The 19362-nt window shown below is 37.7% G+C and overlaps 1 protein-coding gene across 4 annotated transcripts in view; it reads left to right on the forward strand.

Annotated features, from left to right (window-relative positions):
* Positions 1-19362, forward strand: part of SLC25A13 (solute carrier family 25 member 13) — a 93254-nt gene that overhangs the window by 23448 nt on the left and 50444 nt on the right. For all 4 annotated transcript variants that reach the window (XM_031614455.2, XM_090142774.1, XM_090142773.1 and 1 more), the window contains 2 exons: positions 1109-1251; positions 7956-8071. In XM_031614455.2, the coding sequence (XP_031470315.1) occupies positions 1109-1251; positions 7956-8071 (259 nt within the window). The remainder of the gene's footprint in view (positions 1-1108; positions 1252-7955; positions 8072-19362) is intronic.

Raw genomic sequence — 19362 nt, forward strand, 5'->3', positions numbered from 1 at the left:
AGGCTTCTAATTTATTTAGAAGTATCATCAGTATGGATAATACTCTCTGGGCAGCTTCAACCATGGTTTATTATCCTATCTTAAAAATGCTAAAGGAACTAGCAAGTTCCTTTGCTGCTCTTGGTGCTTGTTCACTATCTTGGGAAAAGTATTTAGGATTGATTGGAAGTTTACCCTTCGGCCGAAAATGAGGGCTTCAAAATTTGAGGGCTGAGTAAGGAATCAGAGTAAAGGTGATGCAAAAGGCAGTGTTATTTATTTATTCATTATTTTCAAAATAATTTAATATCAAGAAAAAGGAATATGTGATTTGTTTCTGGAAGTGTACCTTGGGAGCAAATACACTTAGGTATGTATATTGAGTGCTGTTTCTGGATTAGAATGCCAGTATGGCATAGGCTGCTGTATATTACAGATGTTTGGTGAGGTCTCAGACTCCTCTTCCTATTTAGCACTATTTGTATTGCTGAACTGCCGTGTCCAAGTTCTTGCTTTTTCTTACAGTTTCCTGCTAACTGCTACTCCCTGACTCCTTCATTTCAGTTGTGGAGGAATAGCTGTAGGTACTCCTTCACTTAAGGGCCACCTGCAGCTGAATCCGCTGTGCTGGAGTTGCTCCAAGATAGCACCCCCACGTGGATGCTCCTGTGCAATCGTTTACTCCGCAAGCACAGCAGAGTTGTCTCTTGGCTGTAAACCCACCTTGTGCCAAAGTAGTGCTGCTACACAAAGGAGTCATTCTAGATAAATAAAATATTCTGGAATATCCCATAGCTGTTAAAGTTTCAGTGGTCCGGAAGTGCCATATACATGTTTGCAAATGCAGGTGTGCTTCTTATTCTACTTCAAAACAAAAAATGTAGAGAATTGCTGTTGTAATGAGCAAAAATCGTGTATCTGCCACTATTCTGGTGGGAGAGCGAAGCCTTCAGCTGTTTGAGTACTTGCTGCTTACTCTGTTTCACTGTAGGTTTTAATTTCTTCATAGCAGAACTGTCCTTACGTGCAGTAAGCGTGGTCCATGTTACAGGTTGGGAATAATGCCTGTGGCAGTGAGAACCTGGAGAAAGATGCAGTTGTGACACTAAATACTGTATTCATTTGACAGTATGCAAGTGTGGAGAAGAATGGGGAATTCTTCATGTCTCCTAATGACTTTGTCACACGGTACCTGAAGATAATTGGGGATGGTTTGCCGAATGCAAACACTGTTCAGCTCCTTGCAGGTGTGGTGGATCAGACAAAAGATGGGTAAGTTTTCTGGTGTTTTTTTCTTCTTCTTTTTTTTTTTTTCTTTCATTGTTGTTCTTTAAAAAAACACAAAACCATTCCTTTGAAAACAAGGCTGGTGATTATTTTGGTTTGGTTTGGATTTTTGTGGTTTTTTGGTTTTTGTTTTTTTGTTTTTTTGCCTGCAAATATATAATGGAATTACAGTATCTTTTAAGTGGAAAGAGCAGAAACAATGTTTTGGGCTTCACGTAGCATTTAGCTGAGCAAACCATTTTCTCTCTACTATGTATTTTTAACTCATTGAACCTTTCATGTTTGTTGGCTGGCTCCTCTAAGTCTTGTTTCCCTTTCCTTCCACGAGTCTGTCTGTCTCTGTTTACTCTATGTATTTGTCACAAACACATTCAAATAGCAATCCAAAATAAGTTCAGATCATGTAGGAAGAAATAGTACAAAAAAGTGCCTTTCCTTAAATTTGTTGCAGCATTAATAAATTTTTTTTCCATTTTCCCTCAAGAGGGAGGAAGAGCAACAAAGGTATTTAGGGAGCCACTCCTCAGTCCTGGGAAGACAGCAGTGAGGTTGGTGGCACATGGTTTGCATATGGAAAGTCGACTTTGCCAATAGGCAAGACTAGCTACCCCTCTATTTTCCTTCCCACTTTTTTAATGAAATCCTTGCTTTTGCTTCTGGTACTTGCCCAGGCAAGTCTTCTCTTCACTCATATGAATGTGTATTTTGAACGCTGCCTTAAATGTATCTTTAAAGGAGAAACTTCAGAATAATTAGCTGTGGACTTAAAGTCTGTAGTTGTGGCATTTTTAGGTACCAGAAAACTTCAGGCATGACTCACATCAGTGGTTACAGAGAGTAAAATGTAAGATAAATAACGTATGACTAGAAGGCTTCTTAGCAAACAGATGCATGTATAACTGAGGACTTTTGTGGTAGCTTTTTCTCTTTCCTGCTTAGGCAGTGTCGGGTATCTGGCAGCTGGGTTCCTTTAGCTTTGTAGACAAGTTAATGTAATGACTGTTATCCCTGATAAAAGAATTCTATAAAAGATCACCTTAGTTATATTGGCATAATGGCAGCAAGAAGATGATGCTTCAGATAGTGTTTGTCTGAAAATGTTAAACATTGCTCAGATTTCTTCCTTTGGTTTGATGCCTGTAAAACTGCATTTTCTGGCTTGCACAGATTCAGATCCATTTTGTAATAAGAAGCCTGTGAGTATAATCTATATCTTGTAATTTGGACCTCCCTTACAAGGAGAAGCTGGTGTCAGAGGAAGCAAAATAGAAAGCTGTAGCCTATGTGAACTTGTTGATGGATTGGGATTCTGTAACTTGGTGTGATCTTGCAGGAGTTGAGCATTTTTTCAGTGCAGTGTTGAAGCTTCTGATTGCTGCTTTCTGCCACAGGTAAGAGTTGTTTCTGCAGGCCAGGCTGCAATGATAGCTGACTGCATGTTCATATCATGACTTTGCAGATTCTTTTTTAGTATTCAGGCTGTCATCTTGTTTAGCTGCTATAGTATTGTGTAAAAAAAGTGGACAAAGTTCAGAAAGTGATTCATCTTGCTAATCTGACCCTGTAGCATTTTTTGCCATGTGACCAGGCATTTGTACCTTCTGCTGGTGGCACGTGAAGTAATTCTTAGAGTGATCATCTGAAGCAGGGGCACTTGTTTCTTACTGCTGGAATGAAATCCCCTCAGAAGGGCAACAAGACCTGTTGGTCTTCTCTTGTTGAATGCTTTCCAGCTTGACAGTCCAGAGGTTCTGGTTTTAAAGCGGAGTAAAAAACTGCTTTTGTTTGTTCTCATTTTACTAGGCTTGTTGATGTTTTAGAGATGATATTAAGGTCATGAAAGTCTGCTCAATAATCCGTGTCTATTCTTGGTAGAAAAAAAGGAGACTTGCAAAAGCAGTGGCAAGTGAATTTTGTTCTACTGCTGTGTTATTTCTAGAAGCATATGTGCTTCTAGAAATTGGATGTTTGCTTCTGTTCTGAAGAAGTATCTGTTCTTCAGATTGGTGAATGCAACCACCAGCAGAATCTGAGCCCAGAATCAGCAGGGTTGTTCCTACCTACGTATCTAAAATGCTTTTTAATTTCTTTTAGTTCTGCTGAGATGTAATGTATAGATACCAAGTGTAGTCAGTGAGAAATACTGAAATCTGGAACTGATAAAGGTGACAGGCAGACAGCATGAGAGCTACTGACTCATTAGCAGTACTAATAGATGTGCAGGGGGGTTGCTTAGCCCCTTGAAGAATTGAAGAAATCTATAGTGTGAACTCTGGACATGGAAATGAACTTCTCTTATACTTAGCATATTGTTAGCAGTTAGCAGGTACTGTAAATTCTGTGGCATTGGAGTAGAACAGAGTAGGTAGATGAAGTGGGCACCACATTGGCATTTGCTCCTTGTGGTTTTTTTTTTTTTTTGTTTTTTTTGTTTTGTTTTGTTTTTTGTTTATTTTGCAGAGACCTGAACTAGAATAAGAAAACTGCAAGCAGAGAATGTGCAGATTTTTTTTACATGCAATCTCACTGTGGTTGCCATGGACAAAATCTCTTGTGTAGCTCCAGCACAATTCCTTCACTGGCAAAAATTAAGAGTTTCACAGAAATTGCTGTTGGTGTGACAAAGATGTAAGACCTATAAAGGAAGACTCTGACATTCTGTGAATATCTGTTGCCATGGGAGCAAGTTTTGTCTCCCTCTAAGGGTGCAGAAATATTTGGAGGTGGGCTTATCTTCTTGCCTTTTACTGGGGTGTCTTTTAAGGCTTTTCTTGCTGATGGCCAGAGAAGCATTTCAAAGCAGTGGGTCAGTAATCACACAAATTTTTAAAGAGCCATTTATCACATGGCTATAGGTTGTATGAAGCAGATTTAAGAGCCTTGACTGGTTCATAGTCTTAAGTATCTCATTCCTACTTAAAAAAAAAAAAAAAAAAAAAAAAAGCTTAATTAAGATTCATCTGGGCCATAAAGTTACCTGAAATACTGTGGCTTCATCAAGGCCTATCAGCATCAGGCGAGCCATTTTCCATCTTGCCTACTGTACGTATGGTTTTTCTATCTTTTGTTGTACTTCTAAACATCTGTCTAACAAAATAAGTATTTACTCCTCATCTGTGTTTGGACTGTACTAACACTTTACTGAGAAATACTCTGTGCTTTATTTTTAGAAAGGACAAATTATTCAAAAGTAACACTTGGAAATACCAGCATTTTCCATTATTATTGGATATAAATTTATCTCCTAATGCACCAATTTACACTGTACTTAGTTTAGCTAGGTTGCAGCATAAAATAATAGATGTAGCTTCAATTTGTGTCCTATTATGTTATCATGTTCGCATTGCTGATGCAGTAGAAATATATGCATTGATTTCTGAAGAAATCTCCTCATCACTGCGTTTGCATGTATTAGAGCAATAGGTAATGGTTTTTGTTTTTTTTTCTTTGTGTGGCTGCATGTGGACTTTCTCTGGTGGAAATGTATTACATATATGTGGTGTCCAGATACTGTGGGCATGAGCACCAAAACAAGTTTGAGAGAAAGGAGAGAGTAGTATATAGCAGTGATGTCGCACCAAACACGTCTGTTGTGTTTGGCATGTTGCTCTATATGTGTGGATAAGTTCTAAAATATCTGTGTTTCAGTCTTCCTGAGTAAATAGTGCAATGTTGGCACTGTTAAGGAGAGCATGAAGGTGAAGAAAGACTTGACTGGTAGGGTAGGATATCTTCAATGCTGAAGTAAAAATTTGGGAAACGTTTTGGCTTCCTCTCTTTGCACTGTTAAAATTACTAGGCTTTTCTCTGCTTTTGTAACATAAATGAGCACTTGTTTATGTAGATAAAATAACTCTTAAGTAGTATATTGAAGTCCGTGTTAATATGTGCTGTTTAATGACACCTAATGATATTCAGTGAAGGGTTATGCTAAACCCAAAAGGGTGATGCTAAACCAGAGAGAAAATGTGTTACCCAGGCAACTACCCTCATGCAGTATAGAGAAGTGAGCATGTGTCTATGTAGTACACATTATTTCAGCATCTTTAAGCATTAAGAATCACACATGAAATTGACTGTGAAAAATTACTGCTCAGTTACTGTATTGTATGGTCATAATAGAAGTAAATGAATACGTCATTGTTGTTAGAATAGATCTGTTGGGAATCACTAGCAGGCTAGTCTACTTACAGAGCAAAAATACAATAAGAAGAAAATAGCTGGTTTAATTAACACGTAAAAATTGGGTTAATTTGAATTCAGCTGGCGCAGCAGATATTAATGCCTCTTCTTTAATAGTCAGGCAAGAACCACGCAATTTGTACACTTTTAATCTTCCTAGGGCTATGAATAATTGCTTTTAAAAAATGAATATGGGGTTATTTTCATCATCTCTCCCTGACTTATTAGAGGGGGCTTATTACTTGCAAGAGCTGACAAAGAGTGCTTCTACCAGTATAAAACCTTGTAGCTCTGTTAATGCTTGGAGTCTTAATCAGTTCCAGGTGTAACAGCATAGAATACGCTCTGTTGGGATTCTGTTGGGAAAGGTGCTGTATTTCAGTGTTGTGATCACTGAGTATGCTGGGATCTGTTAGTAAGGACATACGTTGGTTGTTGTTTCATGCAGAAAGCAGCTCTATCAAATCGATGTTGGCAGGTACTTTAAATTCTAAACAATCCTTTTCTAGAGTCTTGTTGCCTGCTATTTTGTTCATAATCTTTGGGACAGAAGCACTCAGTTCTTTGTATCTATTTACTGTTGTGGAAGTTGTCAGGTATGTAACAAATAATAATGGATAATAAAGAGCTTTTATAACCTCCAAGTTTCATAGTAGCAGCAAATGTGTGTAAATGCAAAAATGTGTAGGTTGTGATGTATAGGATTAAATTTGAATGAAAAATTGCTTCTTTTTTTTTCCTTCTTTTTTTTTTTTTTTTTCAATCCCTTTGGCTCTAGGGGAGGTGGAAGTTTTCTGCCATTTGAAGATTGTCTGCATGACTTAGCAACCTGCCTGTGCGATGACGTACACTGATGTAGCAAGTCATTGGCTTCTTTGCCGATAAAATTTAAGGCATGCTTATATGTTTGCTGTCATCATCAGTTGCGAATTTAATATTAAGAAAACCTGAGGAGGTTTCTTCTTCTTTATTTTTCTTGCTGCATAATGATCCATGGTGGCAAATTCCCAACGTTAATTATTCGTTAGAGTATTTCTGACTCTGTTTCTTTCATTTCTGCTTAGTGTGTGTATGTAGAGGGAGGTAAAGTAGAACAGCTTCTTTGACCTTTTCTTATTCATGCTTTTTTTTTTTTTTTTTTTATAGTACCTGTTTGGTAGTACTCATCTTTTCATATTTTCCTGTTCTTCATGGAAATCAGCTTTTGTTACCCTGTGGATATTTGGCTGCTGACGGCAAACACACTTCTCTGTGACTTAAAAAAAATAATTCCCTTAAGATAGGGTGGCTGGAAATTGCAGTACAGTCATGGGTCAGGATGACTCAGTGGGATGGATGTCTTTTCCAGCCTCTTCAAACACTTCATTCTTCTCTGTTATTGCATACTGAGAGGAAGTTCCCATTGAACCAGCTGCAGTATCATTTTGAGTGGAAGTCCCAAGGCTACAGTTAGTTTCTAAAGAATAATAGTAAAAATTTTGTTCTTTTTCTTACGTGTGTTTCACATCATTTGTTATGTGGAATTCTGTGCATCTCAGAAATAAGTCTTTCATCCCCAAGATGCAGCCATGTGAAGCCATTAAAGCTACACACTTACTATGCTGCAAAGAGAGGGCAACCTTCAACATCTCAGACTGCCAGCAGGCCCTGCAGCCACACATTTGAAGATGGTTTTAAACTCTGCAACCTAATCATTAAAAGAGTAGCAAAGCAGGAGGGTGGTTAGCCTTTGTCCCTTTATAAAAGGAGTTTGAGCTCCATTTAAACTCCTGGGTGTAACCCGAAGAAATTGAAACTGCTCAAGGCCTTTGCTGTATCAAGTCTAGTGCTGGAAACAATGCCAAGTTGTCTAATTATATATTTCTAGTTATTAACTATCTTAAGGAAAGGCACCTCTGCTTTTATCTGCTCTGCTAATGCACTTGCTTATTGGGAACCTGGCTATGATGATGAATTTAAATAAAGTGCTCTTGGGCAGAGGAAGAATGTGCAGACTGCTGCTTGAAGATCTGTGACTCAACTTGCAGTACTTGAGGGCTGTGAGAGGTGACTAATAACTCAGTTAACATAACATATTCAGATCAGCTTCTTTAGAAGTGAGTGGCAGTATGTGGGTCTTGAATGGATTTGCTTTCGGAAAGCCTGAAGCACTGAATCTGAAGGGAGGTTGTTCAAATCTTGCCCATGAAATGTGGTGGGCTCCCAGGAGGGCAGTTCAGTTGGACGTAAAGGCTGTGGCCCATTGCCACATGGAGCCATGGGCTTATTTTTGTTCTGTTGCGACTTGTAAAGCACAGAAGTTGCTTGTTGACCTATTTGTTTCCATCTAGTAATGTAAAGGACTGCTAACAGTGTTGGTGTTGGGACATTTTAGGATAAGTTTCAATCCTTGTTGATGACAATTTCTAAGTATTGTGATCTTAATTCTGTTGCATAATCTATGTTACGTTGCATTTCAGGTCTCTGCAAGCAAGTTGTTTCATAGCTCTTTTTTCTTCCTCCTTTAGGTTGATATCCTTCCAAGAGTTTGTGGCATTTGAATCAGTCCTGTGTGCTCCAGATGCATTGTTCATAGTAGCCTTTCAGCTATTTGACAAGACTGGCAAAGGAGAAGTTACTTTTGGTAAGAATGGTCTTAAATATGCACTCTCAATTTAGAAATCCCTACTTATGTCAAACTATTTAACCTTCTGTTACACAGGAAACACAGCAATTGATAGTAGAACTATACTCATGCCAAGTAGAATTCTGGCTGAGTTTCTATAAATCACGTCCATGTGTATAAAACAAAGTCAAGGTTGTGGTCTTCTTCATGATTTTCACTAGAGAACTGGTCACTTCTTCTTTTCCCCAGCATGCTTGTGCATGTCTTCAGAACAACAGTGAGAGGTGGCTGTAGGAAATGATTGTAAAACCACAAAGAAGTTGCCAGAGGACATGGGTGAATGTTGAGTCTGAAATTACTGTGAATTATTTTTTGTTTAAATTGGCTATGTTGCAAGCTGTCTTCCTCTTAAGCTTAAAACTTTCGTCTGTGAGACTTTTCAGTAATAAATGCATTACTACCCCACAGGAAACTCAGCTATGCATTGGAGGTGTGGTATTTGCACAGACAATGTGACATACTTAGGCTAGTTTAAAACATGATTAAGAGGCTGTTTACTTTAGACACCATAGAGACAGTTTCTGATATCTGCAGAAGTATCTGCCACCTGCCTAGGAGGAAGGATGGTGATGTCTGGAAGAAATATTCAGAAAATAGTTCTTAATAAATTCAGAAATAAGTTCTTAAATAACTTCAGGCATTGAACTGCTTTTCAGAAAGTACGGAAGACTTTTTTGACCCTAAATACTTATGTTGGATAAAATTTCTACTTCTTACCTGTTACATTTCGACAGAGTTACCCATCTGCCTTAGGTTTGTTGAATTGTTTATTAAATAGCTTGAAATAAAAGGTAACTGGATGATGGTGACTCTTGTCTTTCCCATCTTCCCCTGTATGGTTCATGTGCCCTTTGTCTTTTGCTGGAATTGCCCCACGTATACCTAGTTTAAAAAAAAAAAAGAAAAAACAATCGCACATTCTCAGATCATTTAAACTGATAAGAGCTACTATGTTCCTTGAAGCATCATTTTCTTCCTTCTACCATCTTCAAAAATCTACATTTGGAGTTGTGGCCAGTGAAAAGACTTGATGTCTTTTCTTGTGTCTGTTTTGATTTTTCATTATTTTGATTTTCTGTTGAATTAGTTGAAGATGTGTCTTCTATGTGCAATACTGCTTGTTAGAACAGCTCTTAAAAGCGTGACTATGAGTGCTAAAGGATTTGAAAGAATTTCAGAAAAAGAATTCTGCTGTTCCTAACCTTGATGAAGGAAGTATTTTGTGCCTAACAGTATTATTCATGTGCATGAACAGAAAGACGAGAAACAGCATGCTTTTAAATCAGGAGGGTCCACATATTTAGTAATGGTTTTGTTCCAGTGCAGACAAACCAGTGTTCCTGGAATGCCTGTGATGTGCAGGTTCTTGTCTGTGTCAGAGCCCCCAGTTGCTCGGAGCACTTGTTAATAATCTAAGAAGAACTGTAGTTGTTTGATCTGAATGCTGAATCAGTCCAACTTAACTTTTTAACTTTTGGCATTCTTCTTCATATTTTTCCTGCTGGTAAATGCTTCCCTTGGGGTTAGACAGAGTGAGTCAAGGGATTTGTTTGGCATTTGAAACTCATTGAAGTCTTTTTAGTGATGACAGAAACTTTTATGCCAGGCTGTATTTAAGGTATTTGAAAAAGAAAGCATGCCAACATTGGCAGAGCCTCAGATATCTTTTTTTTTTTTTTTTTTAATTCCTTCCTCTCCCACTGTGAAATCATAAAAAGTATCTGTAATACATCTTATGTACTTCTGCATTTATTGGGTAGCTTCCACCCCAGAAGAAGTATGTAAGAGCTGTCTCAGTGTTGTTTGTTCTCAGCAATACCAATTGACCTTTAGATAAAGCTAGTGTTTTCTATTGTAAGGAAGAAGTTGTTTTGTTTTCCTCACTATTAGGAAAAAAACCTAACATTTTCACAAATGAACAATTACAATACTGCCCTTTAACTTTGCTGCTCAGTACCTCAGTCATGCACTTTTGAGGTTAATTATGAGATCTTTTTCCATTAACTTGAATGAGAATAGGATCAAGTCCTTATCAAGGTTAGGAGACTTAAATAGGGGTTTTATGTACTGTGGAATTACAGTGTGAAAGGAAAAGGAGAAAAGGGAGAGGGTCATCTTTCACTGCTTCTGTTACATATAGTATCTCAAGGATCCCATTCTTAGTGTGCATCTCATTTTACTGTTGTAAAGAAACAGCATGGCTTATCTTTGCAGTCACTGTTTTTCTGTGTACTGAGAAAATGGTGTAAATATTTTAGCTTATACTGGATGGAATGTAGGGTTTTCTGGCTGTGAACTTCACTTAGGCAAGTCATCTAATGTGTATTGTTTCACAGGTGCACTTTGCTTGATACCTTTGTAAAACAAATTAATAATGGGTTTTGCATCAATGATCTTTTATACTGACTGCCACATTCAGACTGTAGATATTTAGGGAAATGCTCTGAGTAAAGAAGTTTTACCATTTACTATATAGTACTCTTACTGAAAAATACTATCTTCTTGCTTTAGCTTCTGAGTTGGAAATTCCTTTGCATTCTAGCCATATGTTGAAATCTGTACAATTTCAAATGTTTCAGTTCTTTCAACTTACAAGTTAACTGTATATAGTTCTTTTGACAGAGCTAGCATCTGTTTAAGAGGTCTGATCTGCAAGCAGTGCGTATATGTGGTAGAGGTGGGGCAGGCTGGAAAGTATTTCTAGTTTATTACTTCAGTGAGATGAATGAAATGGTCAGGAGTAAATTAGTAGCCAGTGGCTGGCTGACTCAGTCTACACCTGGCTGTTGCATCATATTGTAGATTTATCTGCTGCTGAAGTGTCAAAGCTTTGAGAGTTTGCAAGGAGTTAAAGCTCTCAGCAGGAAAGTGGGAGGAAGTTTAGCTGGCTTTTAAATTTGAGGCAAAGAGCAAACCATTGCTTCTTACTGTTGAGTGTTGACAGGCACATAAAAGCTGATAATATAAGTCCAGGGGTTTAAGAGACTTAGTAGAGTTGCTTTTTTGTCGTATGACTGTATTTTAATGCCTCATTAAAGAAGGAGAGCCCTTTGAAATGCTTTACTAGATGGTATTTAAAAAAAACATGAGAAGCTTGGGTAAAAATGTCAGTGTTTAAAATCTAAGTTGTCTTAACCTTCATCTTTAATTTTGAATAGATAAATGAAATGATGACAGGTAACAATTCTGAGCAGTGAATAATACAGAAGTGATATCTGTGGACTGGAACTTAATTTCTCATATACAGGTTTTCACAGCCCTAATGAATGGCAAAAGGAACATTGTCCACGTTGGTTTTTCTCATAGAGAAAGGAAAGGTAGAAAAACAAAAGTGTTTGCCTGAGTCTATGCTGACAACCAGCATTGAGCCCGGTGTTAAAGGTTTTCATTGATTTGTTTTGAAGTAAATTTTCCCACCAAGGAAAAAAATTTACTCTCTCATATTTTTTGAAATGCAGCTGTGGTATAGTGTGTGGTTTTCTAATTTATTTATTTATTTTTCTGAAGTCTTCTAATTCAAACTGAAGCTGTTTCAAAATGGATGCTGTGCGGTGCTGCTTTGGGAAGTACGAATATGCCTTAAAACAAGTTGGTCTTTTCATTGAAAAGGAAAAAGCAGCAGAAACCACCCCAAACAGCAAAAAAAAAGAGGGAATAGAGAACCCAAACTCTAAATTGTTGCTTGTTCGTCTTAACATCTGTGGAGCTGAGCAATCTATCTGTTTTTGTCTCATAACAGAACTCTATTAACGTGTAGACAGCAGCTATTGTGTATCTCTGCTTCTGTTATTAATTATAGCAGTACATGTTTCTTAGAGGAATGAATAAATTAATGATGCATCTTACTAAGCACTCCTGTTTGCATATGTTACTTGAATTGCCTGAATGCTTGTTTGTAAACTCTAAAAACATGTAGCTCCTAACTGAGGTTTATGTATACAGCTCTTCTGATGATCTTCGGAAGTTTTGCTCTGTAACTCTGCTCTGACACTTTCAACATGTTAAGAATTATTACAGGAGTCTAATGGTTGCTTTCCTAACTAGGATTAGGTTCAGATTTTGTGAACCTGCTTGCTCTTGTTACAGAGGGTTATTTATGCTTTGCTTGATATGACCTGGCTCTTCTTATGGGATTTATAATTGCTTATGCAATACCTGGCTTACCAGTGTCCAGCCCAGTACACTTAAAACCACGTAAAGCAAAGAAAAGTGAAATCTGAACTGCCAGCATAAATTGCTGAGGCTCTAAATTTTGATCATTTGATGAATGGCAATATTCAGTAATCCTCAGTGAGGTTTCTGTTGCTGGTTCAAATTAGTTTGAAACATTTTGTAGCTCATGATGTGCTAGTTTACACTACACAAGGAAACATCTGTTGGTTTATGACTGATGGTTGCCAACATATGATGATCACAACAGCAGTGTTACCTACTGCACTGTTACAGGTGTAAATTGTGTTTAGTCTCTAATATCTTTTGTTGTTTCTACTGCATTTCGCACAGATATTTCTGTTTCTAAAAAGAGTATTTAAGGAAGATTTGCAAGTATACCTATTCTTCTTCCGAGCAACTTTTGAACTCTACTTAACACTGTTTTCGTAGAATTTAATTTCTAAACTTATGTCAACTTGGCATGTTTCTCTTATTTTGTTTCCTTTTACCTAACGTGTTACGTAACTAGGCAGACTTCCATAAAGGCATCTTAAGTTAAACAAAGCATATTACAAAGTGAGCCTGTCTTTTTAAATGTTAGGGGAAGCTCCATCTTTTCATGCATTTGTGTTTCATTGGGTCTAGGGGATACAACTGAGTTTTCTAAGTCACCTAGAACTGGTATTTTGTGTTTTGGTTTGATCTTTCTTGTTTTCATTTTGTCTTTTTCAATTAAAATAGCCTGCTGACAGATAGCTGGTTGAAGACTGAGCATATCTCCTTTGCAAAAAGCAAGGGATGGTCACAGAAGCTAGTTCAGGTTGAAAGTGACAGTTCTCTGCAGGGTCAGCAAGATCAGCTTGCTTTGATGGCTGTTTCCAATGGAGGTTTTAAATATCTCTGAGAATAGAGACCCTGCAGCTTCTATGAGCCAGTGTCTTCCAGTGTTTGACCATCACGATGGCCGAAAAAAGAGTTTGTGATGCCCAGCTGGGAGCATCTATGCTCCAGCTTGCTTCCGTTGCTTTTGGCCTTCCCTAAACCCTCATCTCATGTAGTTGTGGACAGCTATTGCTTATGAGGAGTGTTTTCTGAATGCTGTAGCACACCAGTGTCAGATTGACATGCATGGATTGTATGGTATCTTCTCAGAAACAAAAGAGGTCCTCGCTTAGCCAGACTTAGAAAACCCCATTCTTTCAGCCTGTCTGTGTACATTGTGTGCATTAATCCGCCAACTGTCCTGCTGATTGTGATTCATAGAGAAGATAAGATGATATTTTATTGTAGTTATTCAGTATATTATGTTTACCTTGGTAGAAGTGATCTGTTTTTTCTTTTTTAAATTATTATTATTCAGGGCAAAAGGGAGTAAGTTTAGTTTTTATGCCCTCCTGGGCCTATTGCTTTCCAAGCCTGTGGTCTTTAGGCTCTGGCAGTTTGTCACTCACTTCTAAGGATGCCAAGAAAGGTAACAAAGAAATGTAATGTTGTTGCCAATAAATTGAAATTATGGATGTCCACAGCTCCAGCAGAAATATTTTTAATGGTTTACATCTTGAAAAATGTTAAAAACACTTTTCTGTAGGCCAACTATGTAATAGTCTGTGTATAAATTCATGTTACTTCCCCTTGACATCCAAGGAGGACAGAAGAAGCAGACACACTTGGATCCAGAATTTTAACTCCCGAGGGTAATGGTACTCTTGAAAAGAGCCTCTTTTTTGGATATTTGCAGTATTTAGCAGAGGCAATAGATGTGCTCATCTCAGTCAAAAATCACAGCCAAGCTGAATTGGAAAATGTATGTATATCTATGTCATGAAGAGGTGTTTTGATAGTTTTTGAGGTTATGTGTGTAAACAGTTGGAACAGGGATAGCTGTGAGTACAAATAAAAAACTCAGCACATATTGAGCAGAGAGGTGAAACCTGAAGTTTGTCATGGATCTCTTGACTGGGGAGAAATCACAAAGACAGCAGTGTGTTCTCTATGATAATGTTTCCATTAAAGTACATTTAATCTGTAGTATTGCTCTGCCCTTGTTGAAAAGTTTGAGTAGGGCAACAAAATCCAAACCCATTCATTTTTTTCAGTAGTTAGTATGTCTCTTCTAAAAGGCAGTGATGCTGAAAATTGCATTAGAATTGTACCAGGCACTGAATTTTTCTACTTTATTTTCTAGTTTGTTGGTTTGCTTTTTGTCATTTTTAAAGTCTACCTGATACATCTGAATGACATTTGGTCATTAATACTGTTTTTAATGTCATCCATAATCACATGAGCTATAAAGCCTTTGTTGCTTCTTCAAACCACATGAAGTGGTTTGAAGACACTACTTGTCTGAGTCTTTAGTAGGGACTTTATCCTCCAGCTCTTCTTCCTTGCTGTGTATGTCTCTAAAGGTGCTGACACTCCAGTAGATGCTGTCATAGCAGTGTCCTTTCTACCTGGAGATTTGCTGAGTCAATCAATTCATTGTATGAGAGAATCCTTGGATCCACTGTAAGCTTTTGCTTTCCATCATTTGCTCCAGATGTCAATCTGTTGTTACCTGGGGATGATAAATCATTATGAAGGTAACCACTTTTTGATACATGTGGAGCTTTATTGCCCTTCTTTAAATGACAAGCTTGCATAAAAAAAAAATAAAAACAACCAAAACAAGTATGATTTTTCAGAACTTTTAAAATTGCTTATGAGGAGCGTTTTCTGAGCACACCAGTATCAGATTGACATGCGTATGGTATCTTCTCAGAAACAAAAGAACTCCTCAGAAACTGTTCCAGTTCAGTGGGTCAAAAATCCACTTTTTATGAAAGGCTAACTGTAGATTTGCACAATTGACTATAATGGCTTCAATTTTAAAAGACAGAGGTAACAGAGAGCACTTCCAGTTGGTGGGATAATTCATATATGCTCAAATGACTAAAACATTGTGCTTTCTGACGCTGCTTCATGTTACTTAAAAAGAAAAAAGTAGGTGTGGAAAAGGTGGGAAAAAGCCAGTGTGAGAGTAAATCTCAACTGTATGAGGTCACTCTTTGGTTAACAGTAAGCTGAGGGTTAGGCATCTTTCACACATCTGTATAGGCTGTAGAGGAAAAAAAAAAAAAAACCCAACATGATTGCTAGGCAGCATTTGGAGAGGAACCAGAAGCTCCCACACGAGAATATATTTAAGCTGTGGAAGCATAAGTGTACTACTTTAAGCTTGATTTTATGTATTTATTTTCCACCTCCTTTTGGAAGTGCCCTAGAATTATAAATTAGAATGCAAAAACTCAGGCAGGCCCTAAGAGCTGGCAAGGTACCTTTGTTATTACAAATTTTAATACGAAATTTCAGAATGCAAAGTACACATACTTTCATAGTGTGTGTACTTCAGTTCTCTAAATTGGAAAATCTGCTGTTACCTAGCAGTTAATGACTATTTTTTTCTAACATTTAGAATGCAGGACCTGATTTGATAAGCTGATAAAAGAAAACAAAACTGAGAACATGTTGGAAGTGCTCGAAGTGAAAATTACAGTTTAGGTAGGTTTGGGGGTAGATAGTTAGACATTTTAATTGAACTAAAATAGTTTTATACTAATACAGTACTGTTGTGGGAGTACATTTTGTGGTGCATTTGAAATTGAAGTATTTAAGTGGGGGAAAATGTATGTTAATGCTTTGCAAGAAAGTGATTTTTTTAATACCATCTATCTAAGCAAAATAGCTGTTAAAGAAATAGATCTCTTATGTCTGTATTGGAGTGTAAAGTGTAATAACTTCTATGCTCTTTTAGGATAATTTCTCCAAGCCAGGAGTTTTCTTTTATCACTTTGGTTGGTGTATTAAACTGCTGTTTGAAGCATCATGTGAACTCTGAAGTAAGTTGGTATTTCTGGACAAACTACAGAAAAGTCAGCTCTGCCAGTGTCAAGAAAGCTGTTGAGTCAGTCTAGATTCTGAAAGTCCTGTGCTTTTAACATCTCAATGACATGGGTAACAGAAATGAGTCCAGATAATGATTTCACTTACCATATGGAAATAAGGACATTGAATTTGATACAACAGCTTTGGTTACCTATAAGCAGCACTGGCTTATGTTAAGCAGCAAAACCCCATCTTGTCCATTACAATTCAGCACTAGTCCACAGCTGTACTAGCTCAACATAGCTAAATTCGTTAATATTGCCATTTTATTGTTTTAGCTTAATTTTGTCTTTGGGGATTTTCTCTGAATTTGGATTAACTAGTTCTATTAAAAAAGAATAAGCTACCACTTACCTCTCAGTGTCTAAAGGGAGGCTGTAAGAAGGAAGGAGAAAGACTCTTTAACAGGATTTGTGGTGATAGCACACACAAGATGGTTTCAAACTAACAGAGGAGAGATTTAGATTGGTTATAAGGAAGATGGTTTTTTTATATTAAGGGTGGTGTGACATTGGCACAGATTGCCCTGATTGGTGGTGGATACCCTGTCCCTGGAGGCATTCAAGATTAGGCTGGACGGAGCTCTGAGGAACCTGATCTAGCTGTAGGTGTCCCTGTTCATTGTAGGGCAGTTGGACTAGATGACCTTTAAAAGAGTCCCTTCAAACTGAAATGATTCTGTGGTTCTGTGATTCTATATGCATACAAACACACAAATTTAACAGAAGAAGTGAACTCAGTTGTGTTTAAAAATTAAAAAAAAAAAGTTGTTTATATGCAAATGTGTGTGGATAGCTGCACTTTTCAAATGCAGGTGAAATTGATGTTAGTCTAAATAGATGGGTTGTGTTAATGTAAGATTTTACACTCTTCTGAATGAATCTATTTTAAAACAGGAGCCATACTACCTAACAGAGTGCAGATAAATTGCACTGACCTGAGCTGCTGTATTTTTTCAGATTAACCCTCCATCCTTCTTGAGTCATGTAATACAATCCCATTATCTTCAAATTATGTGCTCAGTTTCTATTGTGCCAGCTTCAGTTTGAGAGTTCTGCCAGATATGTTCCTAGTAGTAGTTTAAGAAGGAAAGAACCTTTTTTTAAATTTTATTTTAATTTGGAATTATGGAATAGATTGTAGTTCATGTTTTGCAGGGAATTAAGAGGCAGAAAAAAACAGCATTACTGTACTATTCCAGGCCTTCAAACCTGTGGAAAAAGGTGCCTGTGACAGCTGTTCCTGATCTTATTTTTTTGTGAAGGGATGTTAGAGGGATGAGTACTTTTCCTTTGTAATCCGTAGTAATCAAACTATTTGCAATATGCCAAGTGTAAAACTATTTTAACCTATTTTATTGACAAAGCAGTGGCAGGCTGAAGGAGGTGATTATGACACTTGTTCCTCCAGAGTATTATACTCTCCTGGGTAAATGGATATGGATGGACACCTCAGTCAAATACTTACACTATCAATAAGGAAATCATTATTTTTCATTTTAGCTGAGCAGTTAAGATGTGATTTTATGTTTTCCAAAATAAAACATCATATTTATAGATCAGTCTTTGTTCCAGACCATGGAAGGATAGAAATAAACTCCATGCTACATGTTTGAAGTTCACTATAGTAAGTAAGAGGAAAAAAACCCAACTATTCCAAACTTTGGATCAACAATTTCAGTATAAGAAGATAATACAAAATATCACTACTTGGTAACACTATCTGATAAAGCAAAATCTCAGCTACAAAATACTATTTTTCAACAGTCACAACCATTAGCTATGCATTTTCACCAGTGATGAGCAAGAGCCTGCATGCCATGCTCATAAAAGTCTGCTGCAGCAGATGTGACCCACTGTAACCACTGCTGAAATGCACCACTGTGCTCACATCCTCTGTTTGGTCTCCATAAATGTTCAACAAACGTTGATGAATGTCAGTGGGTTCCACATGGAGGTATGCAATCAGACTACCCCTTGGCTACCATCTGTAGCACAGCAACAAAATGTAGCAGAGTATCAGTGGGAAGGCTCAACCTCTACTGCCATACCAACATCTGCCTCTGACGTCGTAGGCCAATGTAATAAAATAGGAGACATGACTTTCAGAGCAGCCTTTTTTATATGATCTTGTCTGTATACACACGTGCTTTTTCACAAGTTCATCATACTTTTTTTGTTGTTACAAGGAGCAGCAAGGGCAGCTTGCTGTGAGCCCTCAATAAAGGGAAGGTGACATGAGGGCAGAAAGGCCCAAGCAGAGACCTCAGCTCTGGGGGGCACTGTCTCATGCTGCCTGAGTAAGGAGAGCAAAGCAGATCTGCTGGCAGTGGCCAAGCTCAGCCACGAGTCCAGCTATCACCAGACAAGCCCATAACAACAAGGCAGGTTCATGCCTTGTAAAGAGTCAGTGGGTCAGAGTTGCCAAGAGGGGTGGGCAGACAAAAGTGTCCATGTGGGGAGCTAGGGCAAGATCCAAGGGCCTGAGATTTGAGGCTTCTGTCAGCTCTTTCTCCTACAGCTCTTTACTCAGACCTTCATGCTTGTGCTCAGGATTGGGACAGAGGGAAGAGACTGCAGAACTTGGTGGTGCACTCAACCTTATGGAAGAGTATAGTTTCAGGTGGTCAAAGAGGACTCACTGCAAAGCCTGTCAAAGTCATTCCGTTCTCATCTCCACTGGGACTTATCAGACTTGATCAGGTTTTAAGTTCCTTTGCTCTAAGTTCCTTTTGCTATTTGTAGTGCCAATATTAATTTTTTTTTTTCTTAGTTGAGAATTACCGTTTTTTTCACTTCCTATTATTTGATTTTCTTGAGCTGGAATTTTTCTTGTAGGCCTCAACTAAGGAGTATTTGCAAGGCATGCAGCTAAAGGAGTGAAAAATGTTGTACTTAAAACGTAGCCTTTGTGTGATAACTAATCAAATGAAATTATAAAGCTGTAATCACAGGGCACTTTAATTTTCGTATGTTAACAAGTAAAGATTGTAAGGAGCCTGTCGCATCAAAAGGAGTTTGAGAATAAGTCTTTACATTGACTAAGGTTTTCCTGACTGTTATCTCACATCAAGTTATAAGGCACTTTTCTCTATCAAGGACAAATCTGGAGGCCAACCAAACCTAGCTTTTAGAAGTGGTGATTTGTTTCTAAATTAATCCAAACAGAATCAGTGT

Source organism: Phasianus colchicus, chromosome 6 (genome assembly GCF_987193195.1).
Source record: "Phasianus colchicus chromosome 6, bPhaCol1.hap1.1, whole genome shotgun sequence".
NCBI classification, from domain to species: domain Eukaryota; kingdom Metazoa; phylum Chordata; class Aves; order Galliformes; family Phasianidae; genus Phasianus; species Phasianus colchicus.